The sequence below is a fragment of the Garra rufa genome, chromosome 25, assembly GCF_049309525.1.
Source record: "Garra rufa chromosome 25, GarRuf1.0, whole genome shotgun sequence".
NCBI classification, from domain to species: Eukaryota; Metazoa; Chordata; class Actinopteri; order Cypriniformes; family Cyprinidae; genus Garra; species Garra rufa.
In genome coordinates, this window is record NC_133385.1 from 2,188,779 (window position 1) to 2,211,315 (window position 22,537).

Genomic DNA, 22,537 nt, shown 5'->3' on the forward strand with positions numbered 1-22,537 from the left:
AAAATATGAAATAACCATATAAAACATTTAGGGAAATTTTAGTGCAACTGATCCCATAAAACTTTAAACATCACAACCACTGAATGTTAAGTACACTACTTGAATCAAAACGTACTTAAGTAAAAGTAAAAATACACAATTTAAAAGTTACTTTAAAAAGTAGAAGTACACAAAAAACCTACTCAATTACAGTAATGCGAGTAAATGTAATTCGTTACTTTCTACCTCTGGTCTTTCTAGTAGATTAGCCAAACAGTTTCTCAAATCTAATCTGAAAAGGGTGATTATTTTGAAGACAAGTGAGTTTTTATCAAGGTAAGAGCAAAATTGGAACAAAACACTCGTTATAGCCCCTATAGCTAATAGTCAGGACTAGTCTATAGGGGTTAAGAAAGGCAAACCACTGTTTCTCGAGTGAAGGTTTGACTGAAGACGTTTGTAACCAAGGTAAAGACGATTACAGTGACATATAGGAGTCATAAATTAGACACACAAGAAACTATTCGTATTAATTTAAAACAAACCGTGTAGTGACCTCTCGACACACTGACCACAAACATTGTATTTTGCACGAGCAGTTTTCAATATGGTCTCATGTCTGTTTTGTAACTGATGCTCACTGAAGAAGTGTGTTTTGGAGGTCAGTGGTGTTTATGTACGAACAGACATCAGACATACCTTCAGATCACATTCAGATCAGTTTTTGATCCAAGGAGATACAACCTTCTTGAGCTGACATACTAATGTTTCCATTCACTACAGTGTAAACCTTTTAATAAACTTTTATGAACTTTTTTTTTTTTTGTGGGTCATTACACAAAAAAGCTATGAAGCAAAACTGGTTGTTGGACCCAATTAGATGGATTGACTTTTTATTAAATGTATTTAGAGCAGTTATTTACAGATTCTCAATACAATATTTTGGATAAGTGTGTTTTGTCTTTGTTGCAGGTGATGCCCAAAGTCTCTCAGAGCTGAGGATTGTGTTGATGGGTTGTAGATATGCTGGTAAGAGTTCATCAGGAAACACTATCCTGGGCAGAGAGGAGTCTGACTTGAAGAGATCTGCTCAGTGTGTGAGGAGACATGGAGAAGTAGCAGACAGACACATCACTGTCATTGAAGCTCCAGGATGGTTGATAAGTTCCACTGTAGAGTTCAGTCCTGAGTTACTGAAACAGGAGATTCTGCTCAGTGTGTCTCTGTGTCCTCCAGGACCACACGCTGTACTACTGATCATACGTGTGGACACCAGATTTAAAGAGACTTACAGAAAAGCATTGCAGGGTCATCTGGATCTTCTGGGTGAGAGAGTCTGGAGTCACACTATAGTGCTGTTCACTTGTGGAGACTCTCTGTTAGACACATCTATAGAGCAGCACATTGAGAGTGAAGGACAGGATCTCCAGTGGCTGCTGGACAAATGTGGGAACAGGTATCATGTTCTCAACAATCAGAACAGGAGAGACCACACTCAGATCAAGGAGCTGCTGGAGAAGATTGAGGAGACAGTGGCACAAAACAATGGCTGCCATTTTGAAAAAGACAGAAAGATTTTACAGAAGATGAAAGAGAGAAGAAGAGCAGAGGAAGAGAGAGCAGAAGAACGAATGAAGAGGGTGAAAAAACAGAGAGAAAAGATCAGATCACAGATGAGTGAGTAAACCTACTTCATAGTGCAGCCACAGCTGTGTTTTGTTTTTCTGCTCTGTGTTTCTCTGTTTTGTCTGTTTTCATGTGGAATATGGACATTATTGATAGACTTAATGAAAAAGAAAAATAACATCAGTTATGATTGATCAGTGTGAAAATGGCAGTCATGTTTCCTGACATTATTAGTCCAACAGCAAATGTTGCTGATAATGTTTTTTGATCAAGAATACTTAGTGCTTACATCTTTGTTTGTGTTTTTTTTTTTTTTTTTTTTTGGTTTCCCACGGCAGATGATTTTGAGTCATGGCCCACAAGATGTTTTGGCTTATTTGCTTATAGGTCCAACCCTTCTGGACATTTACAGAGGCCCCTAGTGGACACCTGTCCTCTGACGGCTGCCCTTCCTGAACCACACACAAAATTAAAATAATTATTATTCTGAATTATGTAAACTGATAATTATTTAATAGGGTATGATAGAAAGTCATCTTAACAAATGTGATTTTCCTTTGTTGCCTTTCCACACGACTCTTTTTCAGCTCTGTGGTCTGTTCTTCGTACATCGCTTACTCAGTTAGCTGGATTTGATTGTTGTGGATTTGTCCTGATCTTGGATTGTTTCGTTCTTCGATGCACATCTCAGACTTGCTGTCATAGTAACAGGTCCGTAAGCTTAAACCTGGTCGGGAGCAGGTTTATTTCATGTAAACAGGATTTAGGCTGCGCTCCTGGTGGGTTATGATTGGTTGAAATGGCGAGGTCACATCTGATTGGTTAAAGAACAGGACTGACGCGGACTGACTCACGTTGGAAAAGAAAAGTATTTTGCTAGAAAGTGTAGAAAATAATTACGACGATTCACACACAAATGATTACCACAGCTACACACACACACACACACACACACACACACACACACACACACACACACAGTATATATATAAAAAACATATACTACAGTTTAAAAGTTTGGGGTCAGTACATTTTTATTGTACAGTACATTTTTTTTAAGAAATGTATACTTTTATCCACCAAGGATGTATTACGTTAATAATTAAACATTTATTAAAAGTTAATAATAAATAATTTACATTGTTATAAAGAATTATATTTTGAATAGACACTGTACTTTTTAAACTTGTTATTCATGAAAGAATCCTGGGAAAAAATTCACAGGTTCCAAACAATATTTGTCAGCACAACTGTTGATATTATCCAACATTGATCATTCTAATAATAAATCAGCATATTAGAATGATTTCTGAAGGATCATGTGACACTGAGGACTGGAGTAACAGCTGATAAAAATTCAGCTTTTCATCACAGGAATAAATTCTATTTTAAAATGTAAAAATAAAAAAATATATATTTTATATTGTAGAAATGTTTGCAATATTACTGTTTTTTTCTGTATTTTTAATAAAAGAAGTGCAGCCTTGATGAGCAGAAGAGACTTCTTTAAAGACTATTACAAGTCTTACTGACCCCAAACTTTTAAACGTTAGTGTATATAAAAATAAAAATATAAATAAAATAACATATCAAGGAATAAACATGTAACATGGGCAGCACAAACACATTTAATTTGTTCACTACTTTTTGTCAGCCCTCTCTCTTGGCTTTTGCAGCATTTGCTGTGTTTCCCGGTGTCTGTATTAAAGTTTGAAATTCTCCATAACCCTCTAATAAAAGCTCTTGCTCCGCTTAAGAAAAAAATAAGCTAGCTCTTTTGCCATTTCGTCAACCAATCGAAGGGGTTGTGATCAGTGTTTCTACTATCAATACATATCGCCTTTTAAACCAACACACGAGCACTCAATAATCCTAGACAACTCAATCCAGCCATACTACAGTAATCATCAACAACAGGTGTGCTCCAAGAACCAAATTAGCCACATCGTAATTAGCACCATGATCTCACCTTAGATGTGTTAATTCATCTCGCATGTATCAAGCAACGTACGAAGAACGCACCCCTGGGGTGATGGAGAAATCACTCACAGGTGGGTCTATGTAGTAGTTTAGCTAAACAGTTTCTCAAATCTAATCTGAAAAGGGTGATTATTTTGTAGCCCAGAGGTGGCCAATGTCTTTCCTGGAGAGCCTCAGTCCTACAGAGTTCAGCTCCAACCCTAATTAAACACCTGAACAAGCTAATCAAGATCTAAGGGCTACTAGAAAGCTACAGACAAGTGAGTTTTTATCAAGGTTGGAGCAAAACTGGAACAAAACACTTGTTATAGCTCCTATAGCTAATAGTCAGGTCAAGGCCAATCAGTGTTTCTCAAGTCTAATCCTAAAAGGGAGATTATTTTATTGGCACCTTATGAGCCACTGTTACAGTCAGGACTAGTCTATAGGGGTTAAGAAAGGCAAACCAGTGTTTCTCTAGTGAAGGTTTGACTGAAGACGTTTGTAACCAAGATAAAGACGATTACAGTGACATATAGGAGTCATAAATTAGACACACAAGAAACTATTCGTATTAATTTAAAACAAACCGTGTAGTGACCTCTCGACACACTGACCACAAACATTGTATTTTGCACGAGCAGTTTTCAATATGGTCTCATGTCAGTGTTTTGTAACTGATGCTCACTGAAGAAGTGTGTTTTTGTACGAACAGACATCAGACATACCTTCAGATCACATTCAGATCAGTTTTTGATCCAAGGAGCTACAACCTTCTTGAGCTGACATACTGATGTTTCCATTCACTACAGTGTAAACCTTTTAATAAACTTTTATACTTTTTTTTTCTTTATTTGTGGGCCATGACACAAAAAAGCTATGAAGCAAAACTGGTTGTTGGACCAAATTAGATGGATTGACCTTTTATTAAATTTATTTAGAGCAGTTATTTACAGATTCTCAATACAATATTTTGGATAAGTGTGTTTTGTCTTTGTTGCAGGTAATGCCCAAAGTCTCTCAGAGCTGAGGATTGTGTTGATGGGTCATAGAGATGCTGGTAAGAGTTCAGCAGGAAACACTATCCTGGGCAGAGAGGAGTCTGACTTGAAGAGATCTGCTCAGTGTGTGAGGAGACATGGAGAAGTAGCAGACAGACACATCACTGTCATTGAAGCTCCAGGATGGTGGAGATATTACACTGTAGAGTTCAGTCCTGAGTTACTGAAACAGGAGATTCTGCTCAGTGTGTCTCTGTGTCCTCCAGGACCACACGCTGTACTACTGATCATACCTGTGGACGATAGATTTAAAGAAACTGACAGAAAAGCATTGCAGGGTCATCTGGATCTTCTTGGTAAGAGAGTCTGGAGTCACACTATAGTGCTGTTCACTAATGGAGACTCTCTGTTAGACACATCTATAGAGCAGCACATTGAGAATGAAGGACAGGATCTCCAGTGGCTGCTGGACAAATGTGGGAACAGGTATCATGTTCTCAACAATCAGAACAGGAGAGACCACACTCAGATCAAGGAGCTGCTGGAGAAGATTGAGGAGACAGTGGCACAAAACAACGGCCGCCATTTTGAAATAGACAGAAAGATTTTACAGAAGATGAAAGAGAGAAGAAGAGCAGAGGAAGAGAGAGCAGAAGAACGAATGAAGAGGATGAAAAAACAGAGAGAAAAGATCAGATCACAGATGAGTAAGTGAGCATGATTATATGTAGATATTATCATATATTTTTTTATCATGCTATAAACAAAATGCTTTAAATGTAATGGCACACGGAGCACAAACTAATATGAAGTTAATTTATTGCAGTGATAATAAATACTTGAGTAATTTTTCATGATTTCTCTTGACTACTTGTATTCGTTTCAGAGGTTTTTAATCTAGATCAGCAAACTAGTACAAGATTGATCACAAGATTGATCACATTTTTCTGCAATCTACAAAAAGTATGTGCAAATCACAATAACAGAGTTTAATAAACTCTTTTTATTTAATTGAATAGAAAGATCCAAGTAAAATCGTAATGTCACCAAATCACAATTTCATTTCTACACAATCATTTCTAAAACCCATTGAGCTCAACATCGCTATAAAACCCCTTCCACCATAAAATCTGAAGAATAGACACTCATTAAGAGTAATACCTGGGGTGGCTGAATACCTTACCTAATAGACCCCACATTTAACTTACCTGTGGAGTGAAGGTACGATTGTCACACAAACAAGTCGCATCAACATAATGCCAAGGGGAGACTAAGATCTCATCTGCTCCTAAATAGATACAACGCAATCCTAAAGGGCCATTCTACTATAATATTTTCCAGACTGATCTAAGGTTAAAAGCTTGTATATGCTTCAGTAGTCAATGTAACTTCATTTTTAAACATCACAATTGCAGTATTTTTTATGATTCATAAAGTAGTAAAATTATGATTAGAATTTATGTTGTTCCAATTCACACACAAATTTCCGCCTAACGATTGTGAAGAATTATTACAAAGAATGTGATTTTCTTATATTTGTCACAAAACAGACAAATCATATACCACAAGAAAGTGCTCATTCTCAAGAATCTGACCATGTAAATCATTTTATTGTGTGACAAACACAGATCGAATAATCTTCAATCGAATCGCGATGTCAGAATATTATCTGAAGCGTATAATGATATATTCTATAACTTTCCTCCACATACTACTGCTTCATGTAGCCTGTGGATTTGGGGTGCTCTCTTTTCCCTCTCTTCTCCCTTTTTCTCTGCCTCTCGCTCACTTTTGCTCTTTCCCGTATTGTTACGTCACCTAATGTGGGTGGGAGAGGTTGGCAATTAAGCGCAGGCAGGTGTATAGGCACCTGGGGTCCTCATGCCGGTAGCCATTCATTGTAGCTAGCTACGGACGCGTTGGAGTGCAGCAGTGTTCCTGGGTGCTGTTTGTTGTGCAAGGTATGTCCAAACTATCTGTTGTTGTATGACTATAATGGTTATTTGGGTTCAGTGCACTAAGGGAGGTTTTAATGTTTTCTTGATGGGTTAAGGTGTTACCGAGCGATCGCCAACGGCGCTACTGTTTTGTGTGTGTGCATGCGTTTCCAAAACACGTTGGGAGTGTCTAAAGTGACAAGCGTAGAGAAGGTACCCTTTTAAATCTCTGTTTTAGCGTATCTCTGTCGGTTTATTATGTGAATTGTAATGAGGCTCCGTTGTTATGTTTGCCAGCGTCCAGTGACCCTGGTGAATGCGTGAAGCACAGAACACTGTCTACTCACCCAATCGCTAGCTTGCAAAAAGGTATGTTATGGCTTTAAATTATAATGTGTTTGATAAAAAGCAAAACTTGTAACAAAGTTATGTGCTTCATGGTCTTTGCTGAAAGAAGTAATGGTAGGAGGTTTTTCTTCCAGTAAATCTACCGGCTTACGTCTGGTTAGGATTTAACAGTATTTAATTTATGGGTCTTGTATTTGCTGTGTGTGCGCATGTATTTAGTAGCTATATGTAAATAGACTGACTGATTATGACTTTTAGGCGGACAGAGCACTCAACTGGGTCTCTTGTTTCTTTTTTGTTTGTTTGTTTGTTTTTATAGAGGCTACAGCAATCAGATTGTCGGCTGCTGTTCTCTTAAATGTGTTTGAATGTGTATGTATGTGCAGGTGCTGCTTCTTAGATACTTTTTCGTTTGGTTTATTGATTTATTGTTTTTTTTCTTTTACCACTAGCCGGCGAGCTGTCAAAGATGTGTGTCTAGTGTACGGATTGTGGCCACTGGCTAGTGGTTTCTTCTTTTTGTTTGTCTTCCCTTCCCCCTTTTCCTATTATTAGCCTAATGTGGATTGGGCCCATAGGATAGATTAGCCTACCAGGCTCTAGTTTGGTTTCCTTAGAGTGTTTCACCCATTTGGAACCGATGTGTGCAGTGTAATGCTGTGAAGTGTGCATCTGGTGTAATTGCTCCACTAGCAATGTTGTCGTGGTGTGTAAGCTGAGTTTGTAGTGTTTGTTCTGCTCTAAAGTGGTGTGCCTTAGCTCACGTGTGGTATTGAAACCTAGGCCTGTTTAAGCTTACATTCTGGTGACTCACTCTACTATGGCTTATCCCTGTTAAATGATGAATTTGTGTGTTATTTATTGACTATCTAAAGCGACTTATTTTTAACTAAGATAAAATAAACATTGTATCTTTTTACTTTGCTAAACCAAGCCTGTGCGTGTTTCTTTATAAAAGAGTCCCCTTGCTCTTCCAGTCTTGTCCAAGGGGTGGCGTAGTCAACACTGCCATCGCCCCACCAGGGGAGGGCAACAATTGGCGTAGTCGGCAGGGTAGCATTTGTGTCGCTAGGTTAGTTTATTCAAGCAGCACCTGTGTGTGTGTGTGTGTGTGTGTGTGTGTGTGTGTGTGTGTGTGTGTGTGGGGGTGTCTGAGAGAAAGAGTACGTAAGTGTGTATAGGGAACAGCAGCTGGCAACAAAATGAATGACGGAGAGGAGTCCGCGGTGGAGTTACAGCAGCTGAGACGACGTTTGGAGCAGCTCCAGGCTGAAAATGAGAGACTTTCGGGGGGAGGGATAGCGGGCAATGCTAGTAGCAGCACTACTAGTACCCAGCCTGCTCGACGGGAGCAAGCGCTCTTTATACCACGAGAGCGGCGATGCCCGAAGTTTTCTGGCTCTGCAACTGCAGGGTCTTTGTCTGTTGAAGAATGGATTGAAGAGGCCAAAAGTTGTATTCGGGCAACGCATATGTCTAATTTTGACAAGGCCCTGTTTTTGTTTGATCACTTAGAGGGTGAAGCCCGAAATGAGATTAAGTACCGTCCTATAGCCACACGTGAAAACCCAGATTCGATAATTGAAGTCTTAAGGGAAGTATATGGGTGTGCTAAATCATATGTGTACTGGCAACAGCGTTTCTTTAACAGAAAGCAAAAGGACGATGAAACTTTGTTTGAGTTCTCTCATGCTTTAATGGAAATGTTGGATAAAGTAAAACAGTCAAATGAAGGTGCCATTAGAAACCCTGATATTGTTTTGCGAGACCAGTTCTGTGAAAATGTCTGTGATCCTATGTTACGCAGGGAACTCAAGCGACTGGTACGAGCAGATAGTGGGTTGACTCTGCTAGGCGTACGGAAAGAAGCTATAAGATGGGTGCAGGAGGGTCAGTCCAACCGAGACCGTAGTTACCGTGCTCTAGGTGCAAGCAGTGAAGCTCAGGTTGTGTCGCAATGTGTTACAGCCCCCCAGTCATCGGCATTCATTGAATTAAAAGACTTGGTCCTTAAGCAACAAGCTCAGTTAGACATGCTCGTGAGGCAGTTAGGACACCATAGTGGTAGATCACAGCCCCCTCCACCACACCGGGGTGGGCGATACAAACGTGCCCCCAATGGTCAGCCCATTTGTCTACGGTGCGATCAGCCAGGCCATATAGCCCGCTACTGCCAGGAAGTTCCCCCCACCCACAATAGTAGGTTAGCTTCACGTTTGCCCCCTGATATCCCCCCTTACCAAGCATCGGGCCCAGACAACCGTCCTAGTCAATCGGGAAACTAGCAATTCCCAGTGTGCAGAGCCACACACTGGGAAGGGACGTGTCTGGCTCAATTTATTCTCAATCATGTGATAAGTTAGTTAAAACTTGCCCTGTATTGTCTGTTTCTATGGGAGACGTAACAGTTCCCTGTTTGATTGACACTGGGTCAATGGTGACCACCATCACCGAGAGTTTCTTTCGAGAGCATTTTCATCATCTACAAAAGAAGGATTGTAGATGGCTTGGGCTTAAGGCCGCTAATACTTAGACATCCCCTATATTGGTTACCTAGAGTTGGATGTGGGGGTATTGGGGCAATGCATTCAGAGGAGGGGAATTTTATTTGTTAAAGACCCAGAGAATAGCACTCTTAAAGACCGTAAGCTTGTAACACCCGGGATACTGGGAATGAATGTAATTGGGGAATGCTATCAGGTCCTGTTTAAACAACATGGGTCACAGCTCTTTCATTCCCTCCCTGTGAAATCGGCGGCACCGGCAGCCCGACGTGCGTTGAGACACTGCGAACAGATCCAGGCCATTGTAAATGCACAGAAGCCGTTCAAAGTGAAAGTCCATGGGAAAAGGGCAGTCTGTCTGGAGGCAGGAGCCTTAACCATGGTCCCGGTTACATGCCCCCAGCTTGAGTCCGCAGAGTTTTTGCTGGAGCCCTTGGACTTTGACGAGGAGCAGTTGCCCGAAGGCCTACTAGTGTCCCCTACCTTGGTGCCGGCTAGAAAGGGTTTTCTATATGCACCCGTGGTGAATGTGGGTAACACGAAGGTATGGTTGCCCCCACGCCGCCCTATTGGCACTGTACAAGTTGTGGCAGCAGCTGTAACAGGAACAGCTGCCTCTGTATCCGTCGACCCTTCGTGGGAACAGTGTCAAGCTTATGTCTCCACCCAGGAGGTAGTTGAGTGCTGCAGTGTCCCTGAGTTCATGGCGCCAGACTTTCCGGGGTTGACCCAGCAACAAGCTGCTGAGGCAAGGGCCCTCCTTGTCCAGTATAGCAACATCTTTTCCCAAGGGGAGGGAGACCTAGGATGCACGTCCTTAATCAGCCATGAGATTCCCTTGTTGGACAATGCTCCTGTTCGACAACCATATCGTAGAATTCCACCCTCCCAGTATGAAACTGTAAAAGCGCACATCCGACAGCTTTTAGATAGTAAAGTCATCAGAGAAAGTAGCAGTCCATATTCTTCTCCTATAGTCTTGGTGACTAAGAAGGATGGGAGTTTGCGCCTTTGTGTAGATTACAGGCAGTTAAATACAAAAAACCCGCCGTGACGCATATCCCCTTCCCCGTATCGAAGAATCGTTGGATGCACTTTCAGGAGCAAAATGGTTCTCCACCTTGGACCTTGCAAGTGGATACAACCAGGTGCCAATGGCGGAGCAGGATAAACCTAAGACCACATTCTGTACGCCTTTTGGCCTATTTGAGTTTAACAGAATGGCCTTTGGACTGTGTAATGCACCTGGAACGTTCCAGCGGTTAATGGAGCGCATGTTTGGCGATTGCAGATACCAGTCCGTTCTACTGTACCTGGACAATGTGATCGTCTTTTCCGCCACCATCCAGCAGCATTTGGAAAGACTGGGAGAGGTGTTTTCCCGTCTGCAAGAACAGGGACTAAAAGTAAAACTGTCAAAATGCCGGTTCTTCCAGCAGTTCTTTCTTCATCTCCGCTGAGGGAGTTGCCACGGATCCCGCCAAGATAGAGGTGGTTAAGGAGTGGAGACGCCCTGGACATCTGGCTGAATTACGATCTTTCCTCGGTTTCGCGAGCTATTATCGGCGTTTCGTGGAGGGTTTTTCAAAGCTGGCAGCCCCGCTCCACCATCTGGTAGGAAGACTCAGTGGACCTCGAAGGAAGGGAAAGACCTCCCCAGTTCCTCTGGCCTCGGCCTGGGATGAAGGATGTGAGCAAGCATTTCTGTCTCTGAAGGAGCGACTCACCTCGGCTCCAGTGCTGGCTTATGCCGACTTTAAGAAGCCCTTCATCTTGGAGGTAGATGCCAGCCACGGAGGTCTTGGTGCAGTCCTCTCCCAAGAACATGAAGGGAAAGTACGCCCAGTCGCATTTGCCAGTCGGGGACTCAGAGCTGCTGAAAGAAATATGGAGAACTATAGCTCCATGAAGCTCGAACTACTTGCGCTAAAATGGGCAGTTACGGAAAAGTTCCGTGAATATTTGCTGGGGAACCATTTCACAATCCTTACTGACAATAACCCCCTGAGCCATTTGCACACGGCAAAGTTGGGAGCAACCGAGCAGCGGTGGGCTTCTCAACTGGCATCATTCAATTTTACCCTCAGATATCGTTCGGGCAAGAGCAATCAGAATGCGGACGCTCTTTCTCATCAGTATATGGAACGCTTCACCTTCGGGACAGAGGTCCCCGCGTTGGGTGCATTGACCAGCCTTGGTCCGACGCCGGCCTTAGAGGGCCAATGCGAGGAGGTGGTGGCTTTACCAGGGCGTACACCTCAGGATCTCAGCTCGCTTCAGGATGCTGACCCAGTCATCGGGCCCGTGAGGAAGTACTATCAAGAAGGGCGACGGCCAGGTACAATGGAGGGGGGGAGGGGGGGAGGGGGGAGGGGGGGGGGGTCCAGAGAGCCTCCAGCTGTTGCTGCCTCAGTGCCTGCAAGCCGAAGTCCTACGGGGTGTCCACGATGAGCAAGGGCACCAAGGCATGGAAAGAACATTGCAGCTACTTCGAAGCCGATGTTTTTGGCCCAGTATGACTAAAGATGTTGAACAGTGGTGCCAGCAGTGCCAGCGATGCGTTCTGGGGAAGGCTGTCCAGCCCAAAGTCCGTACGTATTGGAGCACGATGCAAGCCACTCGACCGAATGAAATCCTGGCTCTTGATTTTACTCTGTTAGAAGCGGCCAGTGATGGACGAGAGAATGTCTTGATTCTCACAGACATATTTACAAAGTACTCTCAGGCTGTCCCTACTAAAGACCAAAGAGCTCCTACTGTGGCCAGGGCCTTGGTGCAGCAATGGTTCCATAGGTTTGGTCCCCCAGCTCGTATACACTCTGACCGAGGGCGAAACTTTGAAAGCCTCTTGATCCAGCAACTGTGTCAGATGTACGGTATACAAAAGAGCCGCACCACTCCGTATCATCCTCAAGAGAATGCCCAGTGTGAGCGGTTTAACCGCACGCTCCATGACTTGCTGCGCACACTACCTGAGACAGAGAAGCGTCGCTGGCCACATCATCTGCCTCAGCTCACCTTTGCCTATAATATTACCCCACACCAGACCACCGGGCATACACCATATTATCTGATGTTTGGCCACCACCCAAGATTGCCAGTTGATTTCTTGCTTGGTATTAGGGAGGCTGCTCCAGACACCAACACCCTAGAAGAATGGGTTGAAAAGCACCAGCAAAGTGTCAGGATGACTCATGAACATGTCAAGCAGAGATCAGAAGAACTGGCCCTCAGGCGGAACCAGAACCATAATGATCAGGTGAACGATGCCGGCTTCCAAGAAGGAGATTTGATCTATCTGCGGAACCACCCACATGGGAGAAATAAAATCCAGGACTACTGGAATTCTGTGGCCTATCGAGTTGTACGCTGCCCTTCTGGAGCAGGAGCGGTATACACTGTGATCCCTGCAGATGCGGGTGGACGTTCAGAGATGCGCGCCATCCCTATGGGATTGAGGCCTGGGCCAGGTGGTGTCCCTTGTCCAGCTTGGGAGGAGGAGACCCTCAAGGATCCTCCTGCCTGTAGCGATAGTGATGCCCGAGATGTGATCATTTGGTATGGGGCAGAACAAGAACCTCAAGCTGTACCTGCGCCAACCGGCACCTCAGCATCTGAAGAAATTGACGGTGAGGATATGGCTGAGGTGCCTGAGGACAATATTGTGGCTGTGCGCCGTTCAGCGAGGTCTACAGCAGGGCAGCACTCCAATCTCTACCATCTACCCCGGCCGACTTGTGGCAGAAATGATGGTCCATCAGGAATAGAGGGTGAAGACTCCTGGGCATGAGGTGTCATCGTCGGGCCGCAGATTAATTTGGAGGGGGTGGATTGTAGCCTGTGGATTTGGGGTGCTCTCTTTTCCCTCTCCTCTCCCTTTTGCTCTTTCCCGTATTGTTACGTCACCTAATGTGGGTGGGAGAGGTTGGCAATTAAGCGCAGGCAGGTGTATAGGCACCTGGGGTCCTCATGCCGGTAGCCATTCATTGTAGCTAGCTACGGACGCGTTGGAGTGCAGCAGTGTTCCTGGGTGCTGTTTGTTGTGCAAGGTATGTCCAAACTATCTGTTGTTGTATGACTATAATGGTTATTTGGGTTCAGTGCACTAAGGGAGGTTTTAATGTTTTCTTGATGGGTTAAGGTGCTACCGAGCGATCGCCAACGGCGCTACTGTTTTGTGTGTGTGCATGCGTTTCCAAAACACGTTGGGAGTGTCTAAAGTGACAAGCGTAGAGAAGGTACCCTTTTAAATCTCTGTTTTAGCGTATCTCTGTCGGTTTATTATGTGAATTGTAATGAGGCTCCGTTGTTATGTTTGCCAGCGTCCAGTGACCCTGGTGAATGCGTGAAGCACAGAACACTGTCTACTCACCCAATCGCTAGCTTGCAAAAAGGTATGTTATGGCTTTAAATTATAATGTGTTTGATAAAAAGCAAAACTTGTAACAAAGTTATGTGCTTCATGGTCTTTGCTGAAAGAAGTAATGGTAGGAGGTTTTTCTTCCAGTAAATCTACCGGCTTACGTCTGGTTAGGATTTAACAGTATTTAATTTATGGGTCTTGTGTTTGCTGTGTGTGCGCGTGTATTTAGTAGCTATATGTAAATAGACTGACTGATTATGACTTTTAGGTGCACGGAGCACTCAACTGGGTCTCTTGTTTCTTTTTTGTTTGTTTGTTTTTATAGAGGCTACAGCAATCAGATTGTCGGCTGCTGTTCTCTTAAATGTGTTTGAATGTGTATGTATGTGCAGGTGCTGCTTCTTAGATACTTTTTCGTTTGGTTTATTGATTTATTGTTTTTTTTTTCTTTTACCACTAGCCGGCGAGCTGTCAAAGATGTGTGTCTAGTGTACTGATTGTGGCCACTGGCTAGTGGTTTCTTCTTTTTGTTTGTCCTTCCCTTCCCCCTTTTCCTATTAATAGCCTAATGTGGATTGGGCCCATAGGATAGATTAGCCTACCAGGCTCTAGTTTGGTTTCCTTAGAGTGTTTCACCCATTTGGAACCGATGTGTGCAGTGTAATGCTGTGAAGTGTGCATCTGGTGTAATAGCTCCACTAGCAATGTTGTCATGGTGTGTAAGCTGAGTTTGTAGTGTTTGTTCTACTCTAAAGTGGTGTGCCTTAGCTCACATGTGGTATTGAAACCTAGGCCTGTTTAAGCTTACATTCTGGTGACTCACTCTACTATGGCTTATCCCTGTTAAATGATGAATTTGTGTTATTTATTGACTATTTAAAGCGACTTATTTTTAACTAAGATAAAATAAACATTGTATCTTTTTACTTTGCTAAACCAAGCCTGTGCGTGTTTCTTTATAAAAGAGTCACCTTGCTCTTCCAGTCTTGTCCAAGGGGTGGCGTAGTCAACACTGCCATCGCCCCACCGGGGGGGGGCAACATTCAGTTTACCGCAAATAGCCACAAATTCCATTTTATCATTTAGATTAGGATCTCTTCTTTCAAACGAGACCATTTTCACGTTTCTGCGTTGCTCCATTGCTGAGTAATCCATTGTTTTGCCAGACGCGCTCAAGGAAGAACGGGCGCGACTTTCCAAACGCGCTCTAATCCGCTCAAACAGGTGTGTGTGTGTCTCCGGCTGCACTCAGAGCGTGTCAGTAGATCAGATTACACTCTCCGGCCGCCTGCTGTGCTGAACAGAGGTGTGAACGATGACAGCTCTGCCTTTCCAGACGCGAAGAAGAAGCAGAGCCATGGAGAGGTTCCGGGTCACAAAAGATGATTCGTCGGTGCAGTGTGTTGTGGGATATGTAGTTTTTGGACTCTTAAACCGGAGATATGCGTATCAGAGGAATAAAGCAGTCTCCATTATCCAAAATAGACGCTAAATGACGTTTGTTTTATTCTTATAATTACTTTGAAACGTAAAGGACACCAAAACAATCTGCTAAGCTATGTATTGAGTGAATATTGAATATTGACAGTAAAGTACAGTAGGTGTTTCAGTAAATACACAGGCAAACATAAAAATGAAACATAATTCAGTCAATTATCATGAAAAGTGCTATGGTACATAGTAAAATAGTAATCTAAAGGGTAATGTGCTTTATAAAACCTGTTTTTGCAAAGAAACAGAAGGACACTTTTAGGGGGGAAAAAGGGGGGAAAAGGGGGAAAGGGGCAATGTGACTCCCTTCGGTTATAATTCAATAACTTTCAATTAGAAACTGTTATATGAAAAAAAAAAATTTTCTGGTATATCCTGAGACCTAGTGGAATCAAACAAAACAATTTGCAAAGAACTGAGACACCTAAATCCTGAGTAACAGACTTTCCAAATAAAAACTTTTGAAAAAAAAAATCAAAAAGCGCCTATGATTTTTTAGTTTTTATTGTAATTTTTGAAACCTATATAATGTTATTTATAAAGAATTACACTGATATTATGTAGTTTAAATGGTTTTCTATACAATGAATCCATTTTTTTTTTATTTCCTCCATTGTATGTGTATAGGGGAACCATTTGAATTTAGGTAGGCCAAATGCAGGCGGAAATCCCCCAAATAGCTGCAGAGCTTAAGGGGTTAGAGATTTTATGAAAATGTATATTGAAAAGACATTTGTAGAATATCAGTATAATATATTATTTGTTGCAGGTAATGCCCAACATCTCTCAGAGCTGAAGATTGTGTTGATGGGGTATAGAGTTGCTGGTAAGAGTTCATCAGGAAACACTATCCTGGGCAGAGAGGAGTTTGACTTGAAGACATCTGCTCAGTGTGTGAGGAGACATGGAGAAGTAGCAGACAGACACATCACTGTCATTGAAGCTCCGGGATGGTGGTGGGATTCCACTGTAGAGAAGAGTCCTGAGTTACTGAAACAGGAGATTCTGCTCAGTGTGTCTCTGTGTCCTCCAGGACCACACGCTGTACTACTGATCATACGTGTGGACATTAGATTTAAAGAGACTTACAGAAAAGCATTCCAGGATCATCTGGATCTTCTCGGTGAGAGAGTCTGGAGTCACACTATAGTGCTGTTCACTCATGGAGACTCTCTGTTAGACACATCTATAGAGCAGCACATTGAGAGTGAAGGACAGGATCTCCAGTGGCTGCTGGACAAATGTGGGAACAGGTATCATGTTCTCAACAATCAGAACAGGAGAGACCACAATCAGATCAAGGAACTGCTGGAGAAGATTGAGGATACAGTGGCACAAAACATCGGCCGCCTTTTTGAAATAGACAGGAAGATTTTACAGAAGATTGATGGTGTAAAGAAAGCAGAAGAGCGAATGGACAAATGGAGTGAGGAGATCAGATCACAGACTAGTGAGTGAAACAATAAAATTGTATGAATATTGTCTACACACAGTCTCAGATATGTTTCCTCCTCATTGTTCTAGAGATTTTCTGGTGTAGTTTTAAACAGTTTAAAATGTTTGAGTTCTAACACTCACTAACACCTTGACAGTCTTATTTTTCCTCAGATGGTTTTCTATCCAGATACTTACCAGGTTCAACCTCGTTTAGATTTATTAGGAAACCAGGGTCAAAATCAATCAGCTTGAACATTGTAATCATATCATTTTCTGGTTCTGTGTTAACCAAAGTGCTGCAGAGAAGTGAGTCCTCCATTCCCTGACCCATTCAAAGTTGACATAGGGTTGTGCATCTGAATAAATCACAACCACATGAAATGATTAATGTTTTCCTTTATTGCCATGTCAGTGGCATTGGATAAAGGTGTCTGTCAAATGAGATAATGTCAGTGATCTACTACTGATCTGCTCTCTGCTTTCATTATTATAGTGAGTGGAGATGATGGATCTGATTCATGCTCTCTGGGAAGTTCTGCTTACGGTTCATTCAGATCAAGATCAGGAGCAGACTCAATTTTTGGATCGTCACGTTCCAGAGATTCACTTCATACAAGTTACGGGTCAGGGGGCATAAGAAGACATAACAGCATTGGCTTACTACCACCAAAGAGTGAGTCTTTTATTTGGCACTTTCAGTACATTTTTGAAAAGCATAAAGTGCTCATGTTTTCCCAAAATATATTATTTAGTAGTCTACATTATCATAAATTTGTTACCACATGTTTTTCTCCATCATAAAATATGATACCTTTCTACATCTCCTTTCATTTTCTCAATATTTAAACAAACAGCAATGTTGATACTTTAATCTATGACAATAAATGCAAGCCTGAAATGAAATAACAAATAGCACATATAGTATTTATTTGACCTGCTTGTGTTGAGGATTTTCTTGAGTTAAATCACTTGTTTGTGCTGATTTTTATTCTTAAAAAGTTTTGAAAATGTCAGACTCTATAAGTCTTTATGGTCAACTTTAAATACTTACAAAATAAGGCTTGTAATAAAGATATTTCTAAAACAGGGACAAAATATATAAAGTCTAACTGATTAAATAAGTATTTGTATGATATTTCAATAGACACCTGGTAATAATTACAATTAGTCACATTATTTTTAAGATCACATAGAAAGTGTTAAATGTAAGGATTTTGTTTGATAAGAGTTAACAATTTTACTGATTTCATTTTATTTTCCCCAGTGAGTGGAGATGAGCGGTCGGACACATTGTCTGTTGGAAGTTCTGCTTACGGTTCATTCAGATCACGATCAGGAGCAGACAGCGATTCAGTTTTTAGCTCATCACGGTCAAAAGTCTCATCTCACAGCTCAGGATTCAGCTCTTTGCGGTCCATCCCAGAGTCTGTCGAACAATCAGAAACCAGAAGAGCACTCGGTGTGTCCAAGATCTCAAAGCTTTTCCCAAGAATATCAAAGAAAAATGAAAAGCATGAAAAAGACTCTAAAAAGACATGAATTACACTACTACAACAGAAGTTTTGTTTTTATAATGTTGACTTATAATAATTTTAACATCATAATGCGTAACTATAACACCAGGTATTACTAAAAATATAATATAGAATATGTAGAGGGAGCAGAGAGCCGGGGTGGAGCCGCAGGGTTGGAGGGCTGAGGTGGAGTCCAGGACTCTGAGGCTGGAGGTCAATGGTGAGGGATCCTCCAGCCATGACACCGATGGAGACTGGCAGACCCGCGGTGAACCCCATAAAAACAGAAAGGTATATCCGTGACAAAGTCTATTAAGTCCCCAGAGTTGTGCTCATGCTCACCCCCAGTGGTGGTGCAGTGGGCAGGGCTCTCTACTGCCCTCTCTTGCTCCACGAAGCACTCCACCAACGCAGATGTAGTGGCCGGCTCTCACACCTGGTTGGAAGTTCTGACCCCGTCTGCGCTCCATAATTCTGTCGCTCTGGGCTCGGGCTTCCTGTCAACGAATGGCTCAGGCTCGTAATCCGCGGGTCAGGGTGGCTGGCTGGGCTCTGGGTCCGGAGTGGCACTGGCGAGATTATCCATGGAACAGGCGGGGAACGAGGGTCTGTTTCTCGCCAGTGTCCACTCCACAAACGCGGCGAAGTCCGCACAGAGCGCGTCGTCCGGATAGCTGGTGGTATTTGCTACAAGCTGGAACATAATCGTAAATCCCTCGAGCGGTAAATCCCCCTGCTTCAGCCGGAGGAGGATGAATTCTGGACGAAGAAAGGAATCCATGGGGGAAACACAATGAAAAAAAAAGGCTGGAAAACAGAACGATAAACAAAACGGGGTGGAATACGCAAAAAAAACTGTATGGGTCTGTCTTTCTGTCAAGTTTCAGGCAGGAACAGACGAACAACGACGTAGTAAAATGAAAAGTATTTAATAAATCCAACAGAAACAACTGGTAGTAACATTAAAGACCGACAGAATGCAGGGAAAAACACACACATTAAATAGACAGACTGATTACAAACAGGTGACAACAATGAGGGAGAAACCAAAACACACAGATCTGCAGGGGGAAATGGGAGAAACCAACTAGAAAGTCCAGAGGTGTGACACCAATGTGTATTTATTTATTTATTTTATTTTTTTGCTGAAATATACTAAAGAATGGTTTTTGCTTTTCAAATATTGTATTGTGTGTCATCGTATTTATAGAGTTGGCTTGTGTATTTTATGTTTCTTGCTTCAGAAATGTAATGTCATTTGGGGCATAGTTTTTGCAGTGCATGTGAGTTTTCATGGAGCGAAAGTTCCATTGCACTGGAAGGATTTAGATTGAGACAGCCCTTAAAAAAATAATATTGAAAGTTATTATTATTTGAGACCAAGGTCTCCTAAACTGGAAAATATGCAGTTGTATCCTGCTTATTAGTTTGACAAGGCATTGGATCCTTCAGTGTTCAATCAATAAAGCTAGATATGGATGGGATCTCAGTCATTTAGAAGAGCTGTAGACATCCTACACAACGGCAGACAAAAATTCTGAGTGCCTCATAACAGTTAAACATATTATTTCTGTAAATGTGACAATTTCATTTGTTTTCATTGTAATGGATAAAACATTTTATAAAACGGTTAGTTCCATTCCTCAATTCTGATTGGTCAGCAGCTGTGTCGTATTCATGATACGGCACTGCTATGACCGCTTCACTCAACGGTTTTGTGTATCATTGAACCCCCTTAGCAACCACCCTTAGCAACGTAAACACAGCTGCAGCAGTTAGGGAACAACTTTTTACAGCGGAAGGCAGTTAATGATTTTACTTTATGAAAACATACAACTCAATATATATAAATTAATATATATTTTTGATTTTAATATTTTATTGTGTGGTAACCGCTTCGCATCGTGCCTAACAACGCTAACAATACCCTAACAATGATGCCCATTGTCGCACTTGTAGAGCCGGCGATTTGGCAGCTGAAATTCCGCTGGCACAGACCTTTTGCGGGGCATGTGCTGAAACTGAACAAAGGGCACCCCCAACCCCTCCACCACCAAAAAATAAACACACAATAATATTTTTATATTATATTTAATTAGTATTAATAACTTTTATACAGATAATAAATACATATAGAGGGGATCTTATGTAAATATCTTATGTATATATATCTTATGTAAACTAATTAAAACAACACTGTGATCCATTGGGATGTCCCTCTCAATGGCTATATAGGCTATATAATATGATGAAATGTTAATAAATTACATCATGTAATTTACACGCATCGGAAAATTCAGCAGATAGCCATATAATCAAAATAGAAATTTCTTATAATATATTTTACCTAGCTGACAAGGATCACTCGGTTGCTTTGTGTCAAACTAAATCACATTATGTCAACATCACACCATGTGGTGATGCATTATATGAACCTTTATAGACATAGGCCTACTTTAAGAGAACGTTGCACTTATTCAAACAACAAGATATTTTACCGTTACAAGACAAAGACGTTCATCTGCTTGCGCTCTCTGACTCTGACTGATGTGCTGAAACGTAAGTCGCCCCTGTTCTCCTCTTACGTGCACCTTTACATCGAACCATTTCTTTTTTAATTCGTTCACAGTGCGATGTTCAGACCCCACTGCGTTAACCGCGTTAGCTAAACTCCCCCACTCTATTTTTTTCTGTTTATTTATTTTACAAGCTTGCGAATAACAGTTTTTCTCCGGTCTACCTCCGATAGGAGCACCTTCAATTCACATTCTGTTAAGTTTCTCCTGCTTGCTTTTTCGTTTGGTTTTGCCAAAGTGGAGTCATTACCATATTAATACGGGGGAGGAGGCAGGGAGGGGTTTTGTGCTCGTGCATGTGCGCTCAAATTCACGTTAATTCGGATGTACAAAGAGATTATGCGTGGAATTCCGCGTACGCAGTGTTTCGTACATCTGATTTTTTTACTGCGTACGCACATTTACAGCATTGTCCGTACGCAATGTTTTAGTATTAATTCAACGCAAGTCTTTGTACATGAGGCCCCAGGTGTCCTTGGAACAGGAGGGAGGAATTCAGAGGGTCTCGTTATCTTGTTCTCCGGGGGAGTTGTTTGTCTCCAGCGCCGGCCTTGGCCAAGGCCGTCTGGAATACTCTGGGAACCGAAAGAGAAAAAGGTTTCTTTTTGGGTCAATATCTGCCAATTTTGCAGATATCTAATGTCCATCACTGGTCTCCTGGTCTGTCCATGGGCCCCCCTCAAAATTTTCTTGGGGGAATTTAGGAATTTAGAAGGGCCTTCTGGCAGAGGGGGCTCTGGAGGGAGCTCTGGAGGGCGCTCTGAAGGGTGTTCTGAAGGTGCGGACACTGGAGGGCGCTCTGGACGAGAGGACACTGGAGGGCACTCTGGAGTTTAGTTTAGTTTATTTATATAGCACAATAAAACAACGGTCGTTGACCATTGTGCTTTACAGCAGCAATAATATAAAAAAAAATTATATAAAACAATCAAAGACAAAAACAGATAAATAGAATAAGATAGCACAAGAAGTAGTATATACAGAAGAAAGAAATACAACAAAGACAAGCTCAAGGTGACTCACATATTATAAGCTTTTTATAAAAGGTGAGTTTTAAGTTTTGTTTTAAAATGAGATTTTGTAGTAATCATCCTGATAGATAAGGGGAAGCTATTCCACAGTTTGGGGCCGACTATGGCAAAAGCCCGGTCTCCCTTTCGTTTTAGCCTAGATCTGGGAACCTTTAACAGTTTCTGATTTGATGACCTTAAACATCTTGCAGCTATGTTAACAGTCACAAGTTCAGATAAGTAAAAAGGTGCCAGATCATTTAAAGCCTTAAAAACAAAAAGTAAAATCGTAAACTCTATTCTAAGATGAACTGGTAACCAGTGCAGAGAGAGTAGGACGGGAGTGATGTGGTCGAATTTACGTGTGCCAGTGAGAAGTCTTTCAGCTGCATTTTGGACTAATTGCAAACGGTTCATATAGGAATGACCCATGCCTATATAGATTGAATTACAGTAGTCCAAACGAGAGAAAATAAATGCATGAATTACTCTCTCAAGCTCAGCAAAAGTTAAAAAACTTTTCGCTTTGGCCAGAAGTCTCAAATGAAAAAAACACGATTTAACAACTACATTTACCTGCTTATCAAATAACAAAGCAGAGTCAAAAACAAAACCTAGGTTTTTGACATATGGTTTTACGTAAGCAGCTAAGCTACCCAACATTTGACTTAAACTGCCAGAGAAAGATAACAGTCCAAACACAATTGCCTCAGTTTTACTCTCGTTTAAGTGCAATACATTTTTGGACATCCAAGCCTTAATGTCAGACAGACAGGCAGTTAAAGCACACAG

General features: G+C 41.9%; 1 protein-coding gene across 1 annotated transcript; it reads left to right on the plus strand.

Moving 5' to 3' along the window:
* Positions 1-989: 989 nt before the first annotated feature.
* LOC141301011 (GTPase IMAP family member 8-like) lies at positions 990-18,184 on the plus strand. The gene is made up of 5 exons (XM_073831268.1): positions 990-1,656; positions 4,568-5,272; positions 15,978-16,658; positions 17,139-17,318; positions 17,910-18,184. The coding sequence occupies exons 1-5, from the start codon at positions 990-992 to the stop codon at positions 18,182-18,184; spliced, it is 2,508 nt and encodes an 835-aa protein (XP_073687369.1).
* Positions 18,185-22,537: the final 4,353 nt, after the last annotated feature.

Coding starts and splice junctions, on each gene's coding strand:
- LOC141301011 (XM_073831268.1), top strand. CDS start 990: ATGGGTTGTAGATATGCTGGTAAGAGTTCATCAGGAAACACTATCCTG. Junction 1,657..4,567: donor AAAGATCAGATCACAGATGA/GTGAGTAAACCT, acceptor TCTTTGTTGCAG/GTAATGCCCAAAGTCTCTCA. Junction 5,273..15,977: donor AAAGATCAGATCACAGATGA/GTAAGTGAGCAT, acceptor TATTTGTTGCAG/GTAATGCCCAACATCTCTCA.